Source organism: Nothobranchius furzeri, chromosome 6 (assembly GCF_043380555.1).
Source record: "Nothobranchius furzeri strain GRZ-AD chromosome 6, NfurGRZ-RIMD1, whole genome shotgun sequence".
Taxonomy (NCBI): domain Eukaryota; kingdom Metazoa; phylum Chordata; class Actinopteri; order Cyprinodontiformes; family Nothobranchiidae; genus Nothobranchius; species Nothobranchius furzeri.
The window spans coordinates 55,716,584-55,740,199 of NC_091746.1; the positions used below are offsets into that span (position 1 = coordinate 55,716,584).

At 43.3% G+C, this 23,616-nt stretch overlaps 1 protein-coding gene across 2 annotated transcripts in view; it reads right to left on the reverse strand.

The window, feature by feature from the left end:
- The window catches only part of LOC107374609 (astrotactin-2), a 548,261-nt gene that overhangs the window by 176,222 nt on the left and 348,423 nt on the right, over positions 1 to 23,616 (reverse strand). For both annotated transcript variants that reach the window (XM_070552342.1, XM_054744913.2), the window contains exons 12-13: positions 9,249 to 9,415; positions 6,915 to 7,103 (exon numbers count right to left, since the gene is read on the reverse strand). In XM_070552342.1, the coding sequence (XP_070408443.1) occupies positions 6,915 to 7,103; positions 9,249 to 9,415 (356 nt within the window). The remainder of the gene's footprint in view (positions 1 to 6,914; positions 7,104 to 9,248; positions 9,416 to 23,616) is intronic.

The following is a 23,616-nucleotide window of genomic DNA, read 5'->3' on the forward strand; positions in this document are numbered from 1 at the left end:
CTGTCTCTCTCCCATGGTTAAAATCTCTAAACCGTGCCTTTTTCTAATCTGCCAAACTGTGCCCTGTCAGTGTATCAGAAGCAGTTCCCAACTGGTTACGCCTTGTGAACCATTAGAAAACATTAGGTCTTCAGTTCTTTTCCCATATAAGGCAGTAGGCATGTCAGTCATTGTTTAAAAAAAATCTGAAGATGGAGACAGGAGCCCATTTAGCTTACAGCTCTCCAAGTGATCAAAGATAACAATTCCCTCAACAGCTCTTTATTCCGATCAATGCTTCAAAGCATCAAACTTCTTGACATGTGGTCCTTTGGTGCACACGGATACAAAGTCACGTCAGATAACTAAAACAATGCAAGCTTTATCATCCTTTCTTTGCTCTGCCAAATGTTTGAAATCTCTTTAAGGAGGTCTGTTTGAGCCCGTGCTGTATCCTTTTGTGATATTTTATTACATTTTTGAGTAAACCATTTGCAGATGAACAATATAATTATAGAACACTTTATCTGGTATACTGACATGCAAATTGTGAGAAAGGTCTCCACCTTGGAATCTCCATGTTTCCAGGGAAGAAAAATCCATTGATATAATAAAATGGTCACTACATTACTACAGTCAGCTGACTTGACCAACTGAACCAACCCCAGATCATAAATCCGGGTGGCCAATTCTTATTTATACATCTTATTTTTCTCCTTTTTTACATATTAACCAGTAAAACAAAAAGCAGTTTTTATAGCAGCAAAGCCAAATATCGTATAAACCTTGAAAATTAAGCACAGATTTTTTTTTTCTGACTAACTAAGAAATTAATTTAAAACAAAAACTTTCAGTGTTTGATAGAACATCTTCGGAACACACAAAACAGATTAATTTGCAGTCATTTTTGGAAGATGTTCCAAACTCAGCACTTAGAATTCAGGGGTGGAAGTAGTTCTAGCAGCCCTGTTCTGCATGTTTATCAGTACTTTTTCACGAATAATTTTTCTGCCAAGTGAAAGCAGCAGCTTGAAGCTCACCAGCAGGTAGTTAATAACTTCCATCCTCCCAAAATAAAAATGAAAAAAACACACCTTCAAGGGAAAATTCAAACTTAATCATGTAGTGCGGTAAATTTTAAATTAATGCAACTTATAGTCGTTTGTACATATTTCATCTGAGAGGTGTCTGAATTGAGATGGTTGGAACATGGAGGCAGGAGGTGTTTTGCTCTTAAAAAACAGACTGTTGAAATGCTAAAACTGTGGATTTACAGAATGCCAGAGATGCCCCCCTTTGAAACTGCTATAGCGAATCTAAAGAGATTTCAATGCAAACACGATTACAGATTACTCACCCCTCCTCTTGGGTATCTTCCCTGAGACGCTTCTGCTGGAACCAGAGACCCTCAATGCCAGAGGAAATGACAAAGCGCTAAACACACCGATCGCCATTTTCTAGGTCCAAATGCCTTTTGTTGTCCGTGACTTCAAATGGTGTTTTTCTTTTGGGGACTGGTATTTTGTCCTAAAGTTGAAGTGTTAGCAGCCAGCTGTTTCTCATTCTCTGGTATTACTGAGCGGAGAACCTCTCACACCAGTGGTGTTCTGTTGCTAAATTGTGTAATGAGTGGTGGGCGCAGGGAAGTGCAACGGCTCAGCGACACAGACAACCGCATTGTCCAAGTGTTGCTTTTGGTCTGAAACAAATTATTGACAAATGCAAGACAACCACTTATATATATATATATATATATATATATATATATATATATATATATATATATATATATATATATATGTATATATGGGGCAGCAGTAGGTCAGGTGGTAGAACGGGTTGCCTCATTATCGGAGGGTCATGGGTCCGATTCCAGCTCCCGCCAGGGGTATCCTGCTGTTGTGTCCTTGGGCAAGACACTTCGCCCAACTTGCCTGTGTTAGTGGTGGTCAGAGGGGCCGACGGCGCCAAATGGCAGCCTCCCCTCTGTGAGACCTCCCCAGGGCAGCTGTGGCTACAAGTAGCTCACCATCACTAGCAGTGTGTGAATGTGAGTGTGTGTGAACGCGTCTTTGGGTGTCTAGAAAAGCGCTATATATGTTCAATGCATTATTATTATTATTATTATTATTATTATTATTATTATTATGTATATGTATACAATGTATATTATATATATATATATATATATATATATATATATATATATATGTATATGATGTATATTATATATATATATATATATATATATATATATATATATATATATATATATATATATATTAAATCTCCATAATATATTTATAGCTATACATTGTTTGAATATTATTACAAGTCCTGAAAAAAAATGTTTTCCAAATATGCTATAGCAGCTTTAAATCAACAGCAAAATAACACCTCCCCCCCCCCAAAAAAAAAAAAAAAACAACAACAAAAAATAACCCAAAAACAAAAAGCAAAAAAAAAAAAAATACATTAAAGTGACAATGTCTATTTTTACCTTTAACCTCTGGAAATATCCATCAAAATGTCGTTGAAAATGAATAAAATGATGTCTAATCAATGAAAAATATTGGTGGCTTCATAACATATAACCATAGAGCGCGGCTCTGGCATCTTTGGTGGACGCCATATCAGACACCATGTTTCTTTTAGGCCTGCCGATGAGATTACGCTTGATGATTGGCTGCATGTTAAAAAACATTCATGCAGTAAGAAACAAGAATTTAACAAAACTGCTGAATTCTTTCCATAACACATGTAAAAGAACAGAAATGAAAAAGAGATGCAATATATTTTGGCCGAGTGGTATTGACAGGCGCAGGAACTGAGCAGATCTGGAAACTACAGCATCTGATGGAATTAACTGAAGAACCATCAAAGCCAGAGGAGTCACGCCCACGTCTCATGCTTTCTGCTCCACAGGTAACAACATTTCCTGTAATGTTTTTCTGAACTAGCAACAGTCACGGTGATATGGTGTAAAACTACCATGAAATGCATGTACTGCCCTGTAGTGCCAGGAAACTACACACTGCCACTTTAAGTATTATTTAAGTATTTCTATAATGGAATAAAAATGTATAAAACACGGTGTGCAAAAAACATTACTGTTAATATTTTTATTATTGCGTTCATACAAAATAACAGAGTCAGCAGTTCAAACATTTAATTAATAAAAATTATACTACTACTACTAATAATAATATCAATAATTATAATTATAACTGGGGTTTCAGAGGAAGTCAAGCACCTTAATCTGGGGCCATGTTTCCTATTGTAAAAGTTTTGGTGCAGCTGATGTTAGGACAGCAGACATACAAGTCAGACTTGTTAAACAAAAACACTTCAGAGTGCGTGTGCTCTCTTAACCTTTGGTTACAACTGGGTAAAAAGAAACTGATTAGTAGGCGATGAGTGAAACTCATCTGGGACCACGGCAGACAAAAACATCAGCTGTTGTGTAATGAGCAGACGCAGGTGACCTGTTAGAGCTATGTAGCCTTCACCACATCGAGCTTCTTTCTTAACGTAGAGACCAAGAGGTTATTATAAAAATAAATACATAATAAAAAACTCTCCTTCATAACCTACATGATTCAAAATCCAGTTAGACTACAGGTGTAGTCTCCAAGGGCGTCAGTTTGTTTTCAGAATTGCTGGGGACAATAACCATACACTTGAGTGGGGTTTAAAAATTGCTGGGGACAATAAAGTAGGCTAGCACAGGGGTCGGTGGCTCTGGAACCGCATGCGGCTCTTCCATCCTTCTGATGCGGCTCTCTGTGCTTGTGAAATAATGACTGGATATTTAAATAAAAAGCTTTATATTTTACTGCATTAATTTTACATCTGTAAGCTAATTCTAAATGTAAAGATTGTCTGCGTAAACCTGAACAGTTCCAACCCGGTCTTACTGTGAGACCGGGTTGATGCGTCACGCTTGTGCGTAATCATATCGGCGCTTCTGAGCTGCTGTCTGGCCTTCCCCACCTACAAAGTTTAATTACAACAATCAAACGTGGCAGAGCCTGGATTTGTATTCTGAACAGTCTAAACATGTTTTAAAAAGAAACATAGGACAAAAGTGGCACCTGCTCAGTAAAACCATCAACAGGGTGAAAAATACCAAAAATTGAAGGCAGAGACGGGCTACAACTTCTGGATCCATTTTATATAAATTGTTTTATTGATTATCGTCTAATGAAAGATAATTAAGACGTACATGAGCGATCAGGCGCGTTGCAAGCTTTTCAAAAGTGTGGGGGATGTTGTCTGTGCCTAAAATAATTTCATGTTATTCATCTTGTTAGTTTAATTTCCGTAATAGCGGAGCAGATGCGAATTTTAGACGCGTCACGCACGTCTCCGTTTCAAACATGTTTAAACTGTTCAGAATACAAATCTAGGCTCTGTCTCGTTAGATTGCTGTAACTAAAGTTTGTACTGAATGAAACTTTACATTAAACCATGTTGAAAAGTAAAGGATCCGATTAAATAGTTTCCCCCTCATTTACAGTCAGTACAGCGCAGTGCGCGTGGCTCTGGGGTCAATCAAGTTTAATTGTAACATTAATGTGTTACTGGACACGCTGGTCTGGTTGGTTAGACCAGTGTTTGAAGTGGAAAACACACACACACACACACACACACACACACACACACACACACACCAATTAAAATAATGCTGATAGCGTGGATAGAAGACAGGTGATGGTTTACGTATTTAAATGATGATCAGGCTGATGTAAAATGTAATCTCCATCCACATCCAGACACAATCATCCTCTATTCTTTCTCTATTTGCTCTGCTCTTGTCTGGGCTGATCAGCTGATGGTGCGCGCGGCACGCCTAGCGGCTGATGCACATTTTACGCATTTGGAGAGGTGGACTGGATGCTTTGCATTTACTGGAAGTTGGTCCACTTAACGCACGGTTGTAGACTAAATATTAATGACAAATGAATGAAAATTAAATTGTGAGTTTTTACTTCATATTTTAGAAATAAAAATGACTGGGGAAACCATTTATGACGTCTTTTTAAACTAAATTTTCTAGCGCGACCTGCCTGCTTCACTTAAGTCTCTGCTTATTAAGGTCAGTCCAAAATTACCGTGGCCCACCGCCAGTTATAAACCTCTGCAAATTGTTGTTATTCACTTTATCAAACTCAGACTTTGTACAGCTAATGTCAAGATGTAAAATTATGAATTCAGTCGAGCTCTTCCGTCCCTCCCTCTCCTGCTCTCCTGGAAACCCGACATCGGCTGGGAGGTGAAGAAGGAGATGAGGCAAACAGAGTGAGTGCGACGTAAAGAAACCAGACTGGTGTGGAGGTGAGCAAAACAGCTGGAAAAGTGTGGGTGTTGAATCCCCCACGGGTGCGATGCCCCCGGCTGCTGTCACCTGTTGTGAGCAGCGCTCTGCTGTCTGAGGGTAGGCCCCGCCCGCAACGCTGCGGCTGCTGAGGTGTTTTCTTTACCGTGGGAAATGGGTAATAATGGCTCTTTGATGGGAACAGGTTACCGACCCCTGGTATAAGATCTGAGCAGGTAAAACAAAAATCCTCATCAGCAGGCTTTTTTGAAAGTGGGGGGGACACAGCTGCCGATCACGAATTTTGCCGGGGACATGTCCCCGGCGTCCCCGGTTAAAATGACGCCTATGGTAGTCTCTTAACAGGAGCTGCCTTCTTGTGTCTGGGATGTTAACTGCTGGACAATCAAGAGCTTACCATAACGTCCTAATACTCAAATCATGGGGTGGGGTTGGCAGAGGAGTTAAGTATTTGCCCTGTAACCAGGGGGTTGCAGGTTCGAAACCAGCTCAGTCTGTCTGAGTTGATGTGTCCTTTGGCACGAAGCTTAACCCTCTTTACCATGCTGGTGGTGGTCGGAGGGACGGGCGGCACCAGTGTACAATAGCCTTCCTCCGCCAGCACCCCGCAGGGCAGCTATGGCTACATCGTAGCTCTGCACCACTAGTGCATGAATGTGTGTGCATGAGTAAAGGACTGGTTGTGTTGTAAAGTGCCCTGGGGGGTTGTAGAACACTAGATGGCACAATAATTATTCAACAGTTCTCTCACATATCACTTCATTTCCAAATATTTCCAAATCCTAAAACAAATCCAGTTATCAATTATTAACAGTTAAATATTTTTACAACTGTTCTGCAGAAATTCTGAATCATATCACTACAAGTCAATCCGAGGACCTGCAGCAGGCAGATTATGTTTTTATTTATTGTAATTATTATTTTTTAAAGCCGAGATCAGGCGCTGTGACCCATACGGCAGAACAGATAAAACCGTGCTGATCTCTTTAACCCCAGAAAAACAAAACACAAAGGGTGGAATGAATAAAATAAAAAAAGACATCCAACGAAAGACAGTTTGAGCATGTTTGTCTGTGTGCCGTATCCGTGCATAGATAGACCCTCATTATCTTCTTGCAGAATGCTTCTCATCACAGACAGCATGTGACTTATCAGACCGAGCCAGATTTTCAGGAGGCTGCCAGTTTCAAGAGCATTGCCACGGGATGAATCTCAATCCTCACTCATCCATCGCTCTCTCGCGTTCTTCTCGCATCTATCTCCCACAAATACACACAGACAAGCTTGCTGCACCAGTACGTATTTGTGCAAACAGAGCTGCGGCAACCCAACGGTTCACCCCGAAAACACATCCCCGAGAGCTACTCCTCTGAGGTTATCAGAAAGATAACAACCTTTATTCCTGATATTGTTTTATGAGATGCAGAACACAAACAGCTGAGCTGGGAAAGCCACAGGTCTCAAGGGAAACTTTTAACTGTCTAAATGTGTAATTGGAAATAATTAAAATGCAGTATTTATTTCACCAAAGCTGATAACAAAAGAAAAAACAAACAAACAGGGTTTTGTGTTGGTGTCAAGTGTGCAAAGTGATTACCTGAAGGTCATCTGGAATATCTGCCCCAAGTTGGCTTGCTGTGTTTTGTTGTTGTATCCGTGCAGCATCTCACCAAACAGAGTGTCATTGAAGCGGACATCCTGCCTGGAGCATTTTGGTCCCTCACAATTCTCTGACAGCAGGAGGCAGGAGCGCCCATCTCCAGCCAGCTTGTACTCCTGCACACACCTGAGGACGAGACAAGCTGTCAATACAATGACCAGATCTGAAGTTATCTGCACGCAAAAGGAAAGCTCCGGTTAGGGGGAAGTAAAAATTAAATAAATGAATAAATAAATAAAAAGAATTTAAACCTATATCTCTGAGTGATACATACATTTGCAAATATAATAATTAGAGACGAGATATATTAAAAACACCCTGCTGTTTTATGAACTTTCAGCTCATGCAGTGTGGAGGCCCATTCCTGCCACTCTGGAACTATTTAAAAAAAAAATCCCATAATTATGACTTAGCTTTCTCATAATATTGAGATAGAGTGTAATTTTTTTAGATGTAACCTCATAATTATGACTTATTATTATGAGTAAACTAAGTCATAATGATGAGCTATTATCTCATAATTTTTGATATAGTGTCTCACATTTATGCCTTAGCTATCTCATAAGTGTGAGTGCTATCACATTATAATGGGATGTAATGAGTAACTAAGATACTATCTCAAAAATGAGTATCTCATTGCTAAGGCTTAATACTAAGAAACTATGTCAAAATTACGATATAACTAAGTCAAAATAAGGAGAGAGCCACATCATAATTATGATACTATCCCATAGTGATGAGACAGGTACGTCTTAATAAGGAGATACAGTATCATTACTATGAGATAATAGCTCATAAATATAACTCTCACATTTGATTATTTGTTTCATGATATTTGTAAACACTTTTTAAATGATATTTTCTATTTGTTTTTTTGTTCTTGTGAAGCGCCTCGTGATTTTTATCTTGAGGGGTGCTACATAAATTTTTTTTCTTCTTCTAAATTATTACGAGATAGCTAAGTTATAATTATAAGATAGCCATGTCATAATAAAAATATGAAATTGTATCTCATAATTGTGACTTAGCTACTTAAGAAATGTGAGATAGTGAGTAATTATGAGATAGCTAAGTCACAATAAGATAGCTGAGTCATATTTATGAGGTCAATAATTTTTTTTTTTTACTCAGAGTGGCAGGAATGGGCTTCCATACTTCTTGTTACAAGTGGGCAGTTTTGATGTTAGCAGCACCCTTATCAAGCTGAGCTTCATTATCTTCATGTGCCAATAGGGGGACATTTATTTTATGTGTTCTCACTGATCCTAGAAAAAAAAAGTTGTAGCTTCGTGTCAACAGTTATTCATGGTGTTGTTGTATCAGTAACTGCAGCACTGGGCCGAGGAATTAAGGCCTGGCAGAGGAAATAAAACACATTCCAGGAAGCATGCAAAATGTTAAACATTAATGCTGCCACACATACTTCTGCCTGTCACAAGACTTGTCTTAACCAAACAACAAACATTAAATAATCCAAGAAAGTTTAGCTCTTATTAGAAAAATAAAGTTCTATGATCTGCATATTTACTTGTGGAAAATTACATAATTGACAAAAAATGTCATCTAAAAAGTCCCCAACCGGATAATTAAGCCCTAAAAATGCAAACCAGTAATAATTTCCGAATTGCAAAATAATGCAGACATTAATATAAACTATTATTTCTTTATTTATACAATTGATGTTTTAAATATAAGAATTTAAAAAGAGGTGTACAATCCTCATTTCAATATATTTTCTGTGGTCTCTGGTATAATTGAATGCCTTCAGTTGTTCTGTGCAAAATAAAAATGGATGCTGCCCCACTAGCAGAGATATGCTCTGATATGCTCTCCTGGCTGCTTCCACTTTTTCACACAGGGCCATGTAGGTTTGGATGTTTTTCTCCCTAAATGATAAAAACCATCATTTCAAAACTGCATTTTGTGTTTACTTGTGTTATTTTTGACTAATGGTTAAATGTGTTTGATGATCAGACACATTTTGTGTGACAAACATGCAAAAGAACAAGAAATCAAGAAGGAGCAAATAGTTTTTCACACCACTGTAGGACTTGAAATTGTCGTTTAAAGGAAGATTTGACTGAGGGCAGAATTTCTTTTATTAAATCACAAACACATCAGATTTTTTTCACTTTGCTAATTTGCCTGATGAATTAGAGCTTTTTTGGTTGAGGCATAATTCATAAAATCTGTTTGACAGAGATGCTTTGTTCCCATCTTGCAGGCACCAATCAATTCTTTTTTCCCTCCTCTACTGACGGTTATTCTCACCCGCAAAACATGAGCACATTACTGGAACTGGGATCATCTTCAAGAGGTACGAGCTGCTGGAGACACAGCTGTTCGCAGCCTCCATTGAAGCCATCCGTGCAGTCGATGCCTCTGGAGTAGTCATAGCAACCTGAGCCATCCTTCATTGGCCTCAGCCCCTGAGGACACTATGGGAAAAAGGATTTCAAGGATAGAAGGGGAAGGGACAGGAGGGAGATGGTAAGAAGGAGAAGAAGGAGAGGGAAATAATAGATTGGGAAGAGAGAAGGAAGAGGAGAGCGAGGCACACAGGTCAGATTGTGCATTTTAATCAGGAGAAGGTAACAAGAAGGCAAAGATGATGTGCTGGAAAGACAAGAAGACAAGGGTTTCTGAAACAGAAGCATGAGATTCAAAGAAAGATGAATGATAATTCAACTTATAACGGGAAACCCAAATCTCTGACACAGCTAAGATCACTAGAACCCGGACAAGCCAAGAACAAAATTAACTTCTTTATTTAATAAGATGCACTAGGACAGATGGAGATGAAGAGTGTGGTTTAATATTTATTAGAGAGGAGATGGAGTCCTTTCTCACACTGAGACTTTGTTAACACTGGAAGAAAACCCTACCACATTCTCTATCATGATGAAGTAGAGTATGGCTCGACTGAGACACATTTGACAAACCTCCAATAGGTGAAGGCCCTCATGATGCTGTTATGTATACTTAGCACTGTAAAGATGAGGTTTTCTGGACCGGCCCTTTTGGGTAATGTCCCACCAGGTTTGCCCCGTATGTCAGATGGCCAATCACCTGATGGAAACCCCACTGCCTCACCAGGACCACTCAAACACCACAATAGTCATGGCTGTTGTTTAAATGAGAGTAAACACTGGCAAAGCTGTTTTCCAGTATGAGGGGAGCCTCAAAATAGTAAGAAATAAGTTTTGGTTGTTTTCTTTTGAGTGTGGTAAATGACTTTAAGCTGGAAGAGAAAAAAAAGGAAAATAATTAATTTCTGTTTAGAGTGTTTAAGAATCAGTGTTGTGTATTCTGAACATGCTGAGGTGTTGTTGAGAAGTTCTGCCTCAGTTTATTACTTAGATTGTTCAAATTACACAGATTCCCCGAAGACTTCTGAACACATATTAATTATAACAAAATCAGGGATGACTTACTGAAAAATCACATTTCTTTGATCAAGCCTCCAGTTTAAATCACACATTAACCTGACTGTAAAAACCCAGAACAACACAGAGAACAGGAAGAACGGGTCCAGCAGCCTAACTTTCAAAATGGCTAATTTAACAGTCCAGCCGCTCATTTTTGGAGTGCATTTTTAAACAAATCACGACTCCTCTAGCTTAAGCAACACTAATTTAGCATGAATGCAACAACAGCAGATGTGTCCCATAACAAACAAGGACTCCATTAAAAATGCAATTCTGCATAAAATTAATATCATGTCGACTTAATAGGCTACTATAATGACTTGAATTGCCTTATCCATCTCAGGAGTAAACAAGAGTACAACCCACACACAACGCAACACACTTTTATGCTGACTCAGCTTATGCACTTTAAAAAAAGAGGACGAGAAGCATTATTGAAAAGCAAATCTACATAAATCTTGATGAAATTAATAATCAAGAAGCACAAATTGATGGTGAAACAAGATCAATTACTGTATTTTCCGGACGATAAGCCGTTACTTTTACCCACGCTTTGAACCATGCAGCTTATAATGAGGTGCGGCTTTAGTCAGCCAGAAAGGATGGATGCTGGAAAGTCTAATGAAGGAATGGTTAAAGGAGTGCTACGGAACACGCACAGGAGGATTTTTTCACAGTAAAACAGCGCTGCTTGTTTTCCCAGCTTCACCCCGGGATGATGACAGCAACACGGACAGCGACACCATCATCGCCACAGAAAAGGTTTGTGACGAAGCTCTTCTGAGGCTGTTCAACTCCGACACTGAAGAAGATGATGACGTCAGTGGTTTCAGTGCACAGGAGGACGATGCATAAACTAATCAATAACTTTTCAGTTTTGTTTGATACAGATCAGTTCAGTTACATTCAGTTAAACTACGTTTTCAATTCAGCAGATATCCGGTAGATATCTGCGGCTTTTAGCCCGGTAGGGCTTATATTGAGGTGCGCTCTATAGTCCGGAAATTACAGTATCTTTTATCAACACTGCCAGAGGAAGTTTGCTTTGCTCCATTGGACACGTTATTGGCAGTGCTGGACTGACCATAGGGCATAGCGGGCAACTGCCCGCTGGGCCGACTCTTTTATGGGCCGGTGTCTGATTTTTTTTTTTCCTGGCCTCTAGTTGTTGCGGACAACTTGTCCGCGCCGCCCCACGCGATGCCTCGTAAAAGTTGGTGGATTGGCCAATTGGTAATAAAACGCTCTGGGCTGGACCAATAGCCAGAGGTCTGATGCACCCGCCAGTTGTTTGTGAATCTCAGTAAACAGACAGACGAGCTTAACAAAATGGAGAACAAAAAACGGAAAGGAGGAGCGGAGAAAATTCGACTAAAAAAGAAACTGGCCCTTCAGGCTGATGCTGGCACTTGTGTTAAAATCTCACAGTTGTTTGGTAGTGAAGGTTCAAGTAAAATCAATTTAGGAAGTGATGGAGCCTCAGCCCAGCGACAGGTTGGAGAAGAAAAGAGGGAGGAGGAGAAACCCGAGCCGGTGTTGTGCCATAAATTGACTCGCTGCCAAAAAATGATTAGCCACCGCGGGATCGCGCACGGTTAGGTAATTGCATTTCTAGACAAAATTCCCCAGGATTTCGCCCTAAAACTCAGCATATCTAGCAATATGGACATTCAGAAAGCAAAGATAACCTCTTCCGGTACTTAAACAGATGTTTATCGCGGATATTAGTGTGGCAGTGTTTGTGGCACCCTGCGCGGGAGCACGAGGACGTGCTTGTGGAAAGAGGGAGGAAGATGTGGCAGTGTGAGCGTCCTGTCACAATGTCCCGATTGATCATGCGCCCTGGCTACTTGGCTAAGGAGATGTCCCTTTGGCTGACTGGTTAGAGCGTATGACTCTAACCCGGGGGTCTGGGGATCGAATACCGCCCGGGCACCGTTTCTGCACCTTGCCACATTAGTTTTTCCAGTTCGGAAGTTGTTTTAAGTGTTGCTATTTGTCTTAAACGTTCACAATGAGGATATATTAATCCTTTTTGCAATATTTGCGATTGAAAGATGGTTTGTGCCACAAACTTTGTGGTAAGAACTGGCTTTCTTTATGTTACAGCCTTGATACTAAAAAAATAAATAAACAATGTAAAATGGCACCCTGTATTGAATGTAAACGTTGTATAAATGGAAATAAACAATTCTTCAGCGATTTAATTTTTTCCCCTTCCTTTCTTTAGTCCACTTGACATGGAGCCACAGTTAACTAGTTTGGGGCACATTTTTACTTGAAAAAAAGTATTTAAAATGATCAAGCTTTGACTTTAATGACACTGTGTAGGTTGCTATTCATTACGTTGCTCTATTTAAAAGTAACGAGATAAAAGCACTTCAGCACAAAAAATTAAGATTGTCACGTGCCAAATAGACTACACCCTCCCGTTTACCTATAAGAAATGCCTCAAAATATCTTTAAATTCTTTATTGATGATTTAATTGTAGACAAATAAAATGGCATTTTACTTGCCAAAAAGTGATTGAATCGCTAAGATTTTCATGGAGGCTAAAATTGACCAAATAAGGGTTTTATGTATTATCTGTTGATGTTACTTTACTCATACTGCCAACTGTGTCATCAAAAACACCCCAAAAATGGCAAAAAAAAAAAAAAAAAAAAAAAAGAAGAAGATAATTTCCCTTAATTGCCAAAAATTGATTACAGTGTCCTGGTCACGTGTAAAAGGTTAAATTGACCTAAATATTACCTTATTTATTATCTCTTGATGTTATTAGTGCCATCACAGGATGCTGGGTGTCTTCCACATTCATAAACACCTAAAAAATGGCAACAAATTATAATTTCCCTTGCCAAAAATTGATCGCAGAGTCCTGGTCACCCAAAAAGGCTTAAATTGGCATAAATATTACTTCATTTATTATGATGCTGGGTGTGTTCCACAATCATATTCGAATAAACGTGAAAATATTCTGTCCGAATATCTGTTTCTTGTTATAAATATAACAGCTAGAAGGATTTACAGTTAAAATAGGAGAAACACGTGACTCCCCAGGAAGGGTCGTAACACCACTTGCCTCATGCACATAAGTGAACAAAACAAAGCAGCATGGAGACACTCCGTCTCCAACCACCTCTCAGGCAGCAGCCTGCACTCCCAAGTTCTACACGTCACCAGAACATAACCAACCGCAACACAATAAAAGCAGTGTTATACAAAATGGAAGGCCTGTAGTGTTTATTCTCTTACAGTAACAACTTATCAATTTTTTGGAGGAATTTATTTGAGAATTTTTTGGTTTTTATTAATTGTGCAATAGAAAAGTAATCGCTAGATTAATCATCTAAATAGTCATTAGAATAGTCGACTATTCGATAAAATAATCGTCAGAATAATCATTTTAAAAATAATCATTGACCCCCAACCCTACTTTTTAGAATACCAGGATAGGAAGGATGGTGTAGGTTTACGTTTATTAGATTGATACATAAATACTACCAATAAGAAAGTGTACGTTGGTGTGTGTCAGAAACAGCGTAAGGCTTAATGTCTTTTCCAAAAAAAAAAACAGGTGATGGGCCGGTCTCCAGTCAAAATGCCCAGGCTGAATTTTTGTCCCAGTCCAGCCCTGGTTATTGGCATTATTTTCAATTGGTGGTACTTGAACTGTTTAACATACACATAGAGTAACATGACTTTGTTAAATCACCTCTGACTTCTTTTTATAATATGGTTAACCTGAAACACTGCAAGAAAATTCCTGAACTGCACTGCTAAATTGTTTTCAACTCCTCTGAACCCCTTAAACAAAAGCATGATTGAGTTTTTAGTGGGATTTATTCCAACAGCTTGTTGAGAAGTTGCTAAAGTGTCAGCTTTCATTTGGACCGTATCCTGCTGAGTGTGATATTAGACACAAAACAATAAACTTGTGAAGATACATAGTAATGAAAAATACCATAAATATCACTAAATGATGAATCATTCTTGAATATATGGCAGCTTCAGCTGTAGAATATGAATCCCAGAGAACTAAAACTTATCAAATAATAAAAAAGGGTAAAAAAAAAGAGAAAGGAAATATGTGTTCACTTGAGACAATCAAACACCCCTCAGAGCAGCAAGCTGTGCTTCTTTCTTTGCAAATATTAATCAAACACATGTGTTGGTTTTAAATGAAGACTCTAAGGGACACTGATGGAATTATTTCACAGTTTGCAGAGCTCTGTTCAACACTCTGCTGACGGGCACTCTGACTCATCTGAGATGCTTCAAGTCCTGCGTGGGATTGGTTGTAGGCGTGTAATAATATATACAGCTAATGTTGAGTGTTGGTTTTATCTCTGCAAAAACAAAATGAAGTATTCTGACCATTTATCAAACTTCTGACAGTCAAACCAGCTCCCAGCATTATTCTTTGATAACATTTTACTTTGGAAACTGAACAAATGACTCCTACAGTGCAGGACTGTCATCTATTCTTATTTATCACTGCAGCTTTTTCTATTGTTGATTTGTTCGCCAAAGCATTCTTTTGCTTTGTGTGGATATTAAAGACAGTGTCAGAAGCACTTTATTGAGAATAAACAACAGGAAAGTGCCGGGTGTTAATAATCATTAGGTTTGTGCCTGTAGACAGAAATGTGCAGAGTAGAGACAGAATGTGTGTGTGTGTGTCGTTTCTGAAACCTGTTTGAACCCAGAGGCAGCCCTCTTCACTGGAACTGGGCCAACAGGTAAAAAGCTGTTGTCACTCAGGATTTAAACTTGATGTGAACATTTTTCCCTTCTGGACATGGGAGAGTGGGAGGTGTGGTAGCTTTTGGCACTTCTTTATCCCAAAGTTGTTCATCAACTTGAGACAGACAGTAACATGGTTGCACACAATGCGCTGTTTGCAAAATATTTGAAGATCTTAAGTTAGGCTAAAGCCTTCTTTTCTCCAGACATGAAAGCATTGCAAAACAATTAACCACCATTACAGTTGAAGTTATAGGCCCATTAGTTATCACACTGGTGTGTGAAATTTGTTCTCTGCATTTGACCCATCTCCTGGGGGAGCAGTGATCTGCAGACATGGTCGCAGTCAGGAACTATTTGGTGGTTTAACCCCCAATCCAGCCCCTTAATGCTGCGTGTCAAGCAGGAAGGCATTGAGTCCCATTTTAAAGTCTTTGGTATGACTCGACCACGGATTTGAACCCACAGTCTCCCAGTCTCAGTGCGAACAGTGGTTCTTTTCCACCGGCAGCAAAGTGTCTCAGAAGCAAAGTGTCATGAACTCCTCCTCTTAACCTCCTCTGCGGGCCGGGCTGGCGCTGCACTCCAGTTCCCAGCATGCCTGTCACCGACGCTTCCCGGTGACGTCATCCCGCTGAGCCTATTTAAGGACCTGTCACAGCGGAGCCGGCACTCAGTCATCATCTAACAATAGACGCCAAGCCATGCTAAGACCTAAGACACTAACTCTACAAACCATACGGGAAGAGAACTTCCCACGCTGCCACATATCAGTCTCCATCCACCACTCTCTCCGCGCCTGGGTCTCATAACCACTCCAGCTCAGCCCACCGAACCTGACAGGATGACTGAGTCCCGAGTAGACCCAGCGGAGATCGCACAGCTGCGAGCTGAGGTAGCGCAGCTGCTCAGCCGAGTAGAACGCCAGGAGGCGGACAACGCCCAACTCCGTGTGGAGAACAATCAGCTGCGTGCTGTTACTGATCGCCTCGCATCCAAACTCGATTCCGTCACCGAACTGGTAGTCCAACTCTCCTCAGCCCTCCAACGACAGTCATCTGCCACTCCTAACGTGGTGGAGCCGTATCTAAGTCTCCCAGAGAAATGGGATGGGATTAAAGGATCCCCGGAGAGCATGTTGGCCGTTCTGTCAATGACTTTTGAGTGTCAGCCGGCACGCTACCCGACTTCCTGCTCTCGCGTGGCTCTGTTAACCTCCCTGCTGACTGGGCGAGCCGGTGAATGGGCGGCTGCTCTGTACCATCAGAAGTCCCCAGTCTGCAACGACTATGAAGCCTTCGTGAAAGAACTGAAGAAGGCATTCGTTCATCCCAGCAGCGAGGTCGCAGATGAGACACGCCTGCTCCAGCTTCGACAAGGCTCTCAGACCGTGGCCGAATTCACCTCACGCTTCCGGACCACCGCTGCCCGTCTAACCTGGGGTGATGCCGCGGTGAAGGCTGTGTACTTGGAGGGATTGTCACCCCGCATCCGTGAGGGCATGATTGGTCACGAGGCTCCAACCACCCTGGACCAGGCGGTGGACCTGGCTCTCCAGCTGGACCGCTGCCTCCTCACCAGACCAGGAGTGAGGGCGGTTCCCGTACAATCCCGAACTTTCCCCCGCCGTCAGGAGAACCAACCCATGGAGGAACCCATGCAACTGGGTCATTTGCCCCCCGAGGAACGGGCGCGCCGTTTTCAGGAGGGACGATGCGCCTATTGTGGGGCTCTGGGTCATCCCCGTGCAACATGCCCCATACGCCCGGGAAACGGTCCCTCCGGGTCGGTGTAGGAGCTGCCTCACTCGGAGTTTCCACTCATGCAGCTCCTCATCACACCACCCTCTCGGTCTCCTTCCAGCTGAGCCAAGGACCGGTCCCCCTGGTGGCCCTCCTCGACACCGGAGCTGCAGAAAGCTTTATCGATCAGGGGTTGGTCAACCGGCTCAAGATTCCACTCACCCTCCTCGATCATCCCGTTCCCGTCACCTCAGTGGACGGGCGCCCTCTCATGCCATATCCGATCACGCACCGAACCCAGAACCTCCGGATGACCATCGGAGAACACGTAGAGACCCTTCATTTCTTGGTCATTCACGCCCCTACGACTCCTCTCATTCTGGGTCATTCCTGGTTCCGCCTCCACGACCCTCACATCTCCTGGTCCACCAGTAAAGTCATGGCATGGGGTGTTAACTGTCGCCTTCATCATCCGTCTCCAGGATCACGGCCGAGGAACACACCCAGCATGTTCGAGCCGTTCTGTCACGCCTCCTGGAGCACGACTTATTCTGTAAACTGGAGAAGTGTGCTTTTCACCAGGAGTCCACCTCGTTTCTGGGATTCATCATCTCCTCCCAGGGCCTGCGCATGGACCCACAGAAGGTTCAGGCGGTCGCGCAGTGGCCACTACCCAAGACCCTGAAGCAGTTGCAGAGTTTCCTGGGGTTCTGCAACTTCTACCGCCGGTTTATCCGCAACTTCAGCGCCCTGGCGTCACCATTAACTTCCCTGACGAAAACAACCAATCAGCCTCGCCCTTTCCGCCTCTCCCCGGAGGCTGTTGCTGCCTTCCATGAGCTGGTCCGCCGCTTTGTAAGCGAGCCCATCCTCCTCCACCCGGACCTAACCCGGCCTTTCGTTGTGGAGGTGGACGCCTCTGAGACGGGCGCGGGAGCCGTACTGTCACAACGTGGCCAGGACTCCAAACTCCATCCCTGCGCATTCTTTTCCCGGAAGTTCTCTCCTACCCAGCAGAACTATGGGGTCGGGGACCGGGAATTGTTGGCGATAAAGTGGGCCCTGGAGGAGTGGCGACAGTGGCTCCTGGGTACCCCCACTCCTTTTCTAATCTGGACTGATCATCAGAACCTCATCCATATTCAGACCGCTCGCCAACTCAACCCTCGTCAGGCCCGGTGGGCCCTCTTTTTCGAACCTTATAACTTTCACATCGCCTACCGCCCCGGCTCAAAGAACCTCAAGGCGGACGCCCTGTCCCGTCAACACACCCAGGATCCAAGGCCTCCTGAACCGAGGTCCATCCTCCCGACCGAACGGTTCTTGGCCGCCCTGCAATGGCCCCTGGAAGCCTCCATCCGGGCGGCTCTCCCGGCGGACCCGGCGCCCCCAGAGACGCCTCCTAACCGCCTTTACGTTCCGGCCGTGTGTCGACAGGAGGCCTTGAGGTGGGGGCATAGTTCACGGCTCGCGGGACACCAAGGCCAGGCTCGTACCTTCCAGTTCCTCCGCCGGGCCCTGTGGTGGCCCTCTATGAGAAAGGACGTGCGTGAATACACCGCTGCATGTGACACTTGCGCCCGGTCTAAGTCCACCACCCAACCTGGAGCCGGGGAATTGCAACCGCTCCCTGTGCCTAAAAGGCCGTGGTCGCACATAGGTGTGGACTTTGTCACGGGGCTTCCCGTTGCCGACCACCTGGACACCATCCTCACCATCACCGACCGCTTTTCGAAGGCTGTGCATTTAGTGGCTATGGCAGGGCTCCCCACGGCTAAGAAGACGGCGGAGCTCCTCCTCGATCATGTGGTGAGGCTCCACGGATTCCCCCAGGACGTGGTGTCTGACAGAGGGCCTCAGTTCATCTCACGTTTCTGGAAGGCTTTCTGTCGGTTGGTGGGCGCTTCTGCCAGTCTGTCGTCAGGATATCATCCCCAGACTAATGGTCAGACGGAGAGAGCAAACCAGCAGCTTGGGCGTTACTTACGCTGCTTCGCCTCGTCTCAACCGTCCACCTGGCCTCGTTACCTCCTATGGGCGGAGCTCTCTCACAACCTCCAGACGTCCTCCGCCACGGGTCTATCGCCCTTCGAGACCTGCTACGGATACCAGCCCCCTCTTTTTGACCATCAGGTGCCGGAGGTGGAGGTTCCGGCGGCTCAGGATATGGTCCGCCGCTGCCATCTCGCTTGGATCAGGGCTCGCGCCGCCATCACCCGGGCTAATACGGAGTACTCCCGACAACACTGCCGCCGCCACCGGCCCGGCCCTGTGTTCCAGCCTGGTGACCGGGTTTGGCTCTCTACCGCAAACCTCCGGTTTCCGGCTGGTTCCAGGAAGCTGTCGCCTCGCTTTTTGGGGCCCTTCCCAGTCCGAGATGTCCTCGGTCCGGTCGCTTACCGGCTGCGCCTCCCTTCCACTCTTAAGGTGCACCCGGTATTCCACGTCTCACAGCTCAAGCCGGTGGTGTCTTCTCCTCTCCATCCGCCTCCGGCCCGGGTGCCGACGCCCCGAGATGTCGATGGGGACCCCGTCTACACCGTCCGCAAGATTCTGGACGCCCGCTGCCGGGGCCGTGGATGGCAGTATTTGGTGGACTGGCAGGGTTACGGTCCGGAGGAACGTAGCTGGGAGCCTGCCCGCTCGTTTCTGGATCCTTCCCTGTTGGCTGATTTCTGGTCTCGTCGCCCTGGGCCTTCTGGAGCCGTCCCTCGCGGGGGGGGGTCCTGTCATGAACTCCTCCTCTTAACCTCCTCTGCGGGCCGGGCTGGCGCTGCACTCCAGTTCCCAGCATGCCTGTCACCGACGCTTCCCGGTGACGTCATCCCGCTGAGCCTATTTAAGGACCTGTCACAGCGGAGCCGGCACTCAGTCATCATCTAACGATAGACGCCAAGCCATTCTAAGACCTAAGACACTAACTCTACAAACCATACGGGAAGAGAACTTCCCACGCTGCCACATATCAGTCTCCATCCACCACTCTCTCCGCGCCTGGGTCTCATAACCACTCCAGCTCAGCCCACCGAACCTGACACAAAGGGATGCTATCAATACGTTTTGAGTCTATTTCTACACACTACCTTTCCAAAAAACGTCAAACTTTGCAGTTTAGCTCTCGCCAGACAGGACTTCGAACACGAAATAAAGGTAAAACATCTATAAACTTTCAAAATAAAAGTCACATGCAGATAAGCATACATTTTTTCCTGTTAACCCCCCGAGACCACAGATCTTTTTGGATACATGTAGCCATCTTTCTCCTTGCTTGTTAATGCGTGGGTTTCTGAAATCACACGTGGTGTTTCAATTCTCTCGTGATTTTGAGACTTTACAGGACCAACAGTGAAGAACACTTTGGCTCCTGTTTTGAGTCAGAATCGGTTGGAATAGACCTCGTGGGTGAAACACCTCTTCACACGCCGCAAAGGTCTGATGATTACGACTGCTTCGGCAGTGAGTGACGTCACTGATCAGCACCAAAAGTCTCCAAGGGCATTAATAACATTAAAAATGTTTTATTCTGTGAAAGTACACCGTAACTTAATCCATTCAAGGCATAAGGAGTGTGATGTAAAATTTGGTGTTCAATGACAAGAAGTTGCCGTGCTCTGTGAGTCCATTAAGTGCCATGAATTACGGCGTTGTAGGCGGATTTCCACAACATTTTTCAGCGTTGGGAGTTTAGAAATGTCCATTTTAGTCAGCGTGAACACTGCTTGCTATTTTTCATCTATTCCGCTTCACTTGCAACTCTTCCACTTTTACAAATGCTGGTTGTTTTGGCGACGCCTGCTGATGTAATTTCCTACTGACCATGTAATTTCCATTTACAGCTAGCAGCGTGAGTTAACCACATTCCCCACTCGGGGGCTCTACTGACTACCTACACCTGCTCAGGTAGTCTGTGGGTTCTTGAAAAAGGGTCTTTTTAGGCCGACCCGGTGAAGTGGTGACATACACATGCTGCAAACGTTCGCTAAAATGACCCTAAAGTGGAAACTGCCCTATTATTGCTCTATTTGAGCATTACCTATGATAGAAAACTGAAAACTAAGAGTATGCTTATTGTCAAATTTTCACCCTATAAAAATGAACAAAAATCAGCCTTTTTAGTTAAACACAATACAAAAAACTAAGTGTTGAAAAATCAATAGATTACTATTTATTTTCTTAAAAAAACTAAAATAAAAACTAAAAGATTTGTAAAGTGTTAGCTTGCTAGTAAAAATGGTAATAATGATTAAAAAGAAAAAAAAAACATGTTACAAGGTTCAGGAAGGCAGTGTTATCAGAAAGTAAAAGTCAAGAGGAAATGACTGTGGTTGCTTTTATTTAACCTTGACCCGGGAAAGTGACTCACTCTCTTCCTGCAATGCTGAACAACTCACTGAATGAAAGAAAAATCAAATCTAGCTTCCCTAAACCAAAGAGACAAGCTTTTATTTTAATTGGTAGAAGCTTCAGACACCCATCAATGCTAGAACAGAAGGACTGGTTATCTGGCTCTAAATATTGAGATCAATCTTTGGAAATGATTGTTTACTAGGACTGCGGGGGAGGCAACATATGTTGTCATATTTATGAGACGTTGTCCATAAACTGTCAATGCTAAATAAAAAAATAAAAAAGAAAAAAGGTAAGAGAAAAAGGGCTGGAGATCTTGCAAAGTATTAAATAATGAGGAATAGCTATCGGGGGTTGTTGGATGTCCTGATTAAAGAGATTTATACCTTAGGGAAACAAGCTCCTCTTAGTTCTCTGTGTCCAGTCATCAGGCTCTAAAACCTTTCACCTGAGATCAGCAGACTTACTGGGGTGTCGAGTCCTTCATGAATTTAGTTGCGGTGGTCTTGCAGCATTTGACACAATAGTCCAGCGGTGAGGGCAGACTTTCTGATCCTGAACCTCGCAGCTCACAAACCATGAAGCGAGACTCAACTGCAGCTGTGTAGAACATTTAAAGAATTATGCTAGCAAGTCAAAGTCTGCTCAGCTGTAGTCAGAGTTTCACCTTAGAGACAAGAAAGTCTGCATGTGTGAACCGGGTGAGAAGTTCCTGACTGTGTAAACAGAGGGTGCTTTCTCTCTCCACGTGTGTTATTGATGTAGATGGGCTTGTGCGAGTGCAGCCGTTTTCTGAAATGCTCAATCAAGCTCATTTGTTTGGCTGATATTTTAGGAGTAAGCCATTTTCCTTGCACCTGAATGAAGCTCCACTTCCTTCCTGTTGTAGACTGGCTCATTGTCACTGGAAAAAAAATACTGCAGTGTCCTATCTAACAATCTTGTTTGAGCTATGTTTGGATGCATAGTCAAAGCTAATGAGCAGTGATGTCTGAATCGCTATTCTGCATGTTTTAGATGATTCTTCACTCCAAAATTCCTGTTTAGAATCATCGGACAATAAAAAAGGCTTTTGCAGAATTTGAAAGCAAACTTAAAGTGACAATGTGTAGTTTTCATCATTACTCTCTGGAAATGTCCATCAGAATGTTGATGAAAATGAATGAAATGATGCCCAGTTGTTGGTAAATATTTGTAACAAGCCGGCTTTGTAACATATGTAACCATAAGTTTTGGGTCAAAAATACATGGAAGCAGGTTTAAGTCTTTGGGCGATGCCATATTTCCTTATACGGGGGCCCATGAGGACAAAACTCACTAATATTTAACAAGCTGTTACAAACTTTTGCTATTCATAAACATTGTTTTACACTCTTCACTCGTTGCCAGTGATGAAAGGTAGTCTGATGTGTTTGTCATCTAGCTGAAGGTTGGACAATCTGACGAAGTAGATTTGACTCATTTGAAAATAGCACTTCCAGAGATTTTTGACCCTAATGGCCAGAGCTTAAATTGTAAATCAAACGTTACTGGAACGCAAATACTGATGTCAAACCAAAATTCACTAAACACAAGACAGATGTCGGAACACGCCAGGGGGAAGGGTGTGTGTGTGTGTGTGTGTGGGGGGGGTGGGGGGGGGGGGGGGGGGGGGGGGGGCTGGGGTTGACAAGTAATTCAAATTGCGCCCACATTTTCTAAAGCTGGGCGGACACTGTGCAACTTTTTCACTCGTAGCACTCAGCTTCAGCTCAAATGTACGACTTCCTCGCAGGGCAGATCTCACGAGTCATGCGCTCACACTGTACGACCCAGTTCTCGGATGCGATCTGACTGCTCACACTGTACGTCTGGTAGCAACATGTCGGACCTAAAAATAGGCTAAAAATAGCCGTTTTTACTCAACACGTCAGACTGTCTAGTTTTGCCTGTTGTCGTTTAGGAGTGCTGCAGGAGGACACACAGGGATTTATGGGGGTTGGATGAGGAAAACGAAATAAAGGAAGTAAATCTGTGTTTTGTGATCAGTTTAATTTGACATGAACATGACAAACACGCTTTCTTGACACTCTTTGTGAGTAAAAAAATGTGTAGGAATTAAAACGAACAACGTGTGTTATTACGGAAATAGCGGGCGAGCGGTGTTGATGCAGGATTGCGCATGCGCCGTGAGCAGTTCAGATACATTTTGGGTCGCAGCTGCTCACAGCGCCGCTTCAACAGTGCGATACCCTCACGAGGGACGAGCAAAATATTAAACACGCCAGAAGTCCGTGCGAGCTCACGATTGCTGATCGGTAGCTGGTCACGTGGTGTAAATTGCCTCTCGTAACCCCCTGTACACTACACGACGCTCAGCACAAAACTCGCCCCGA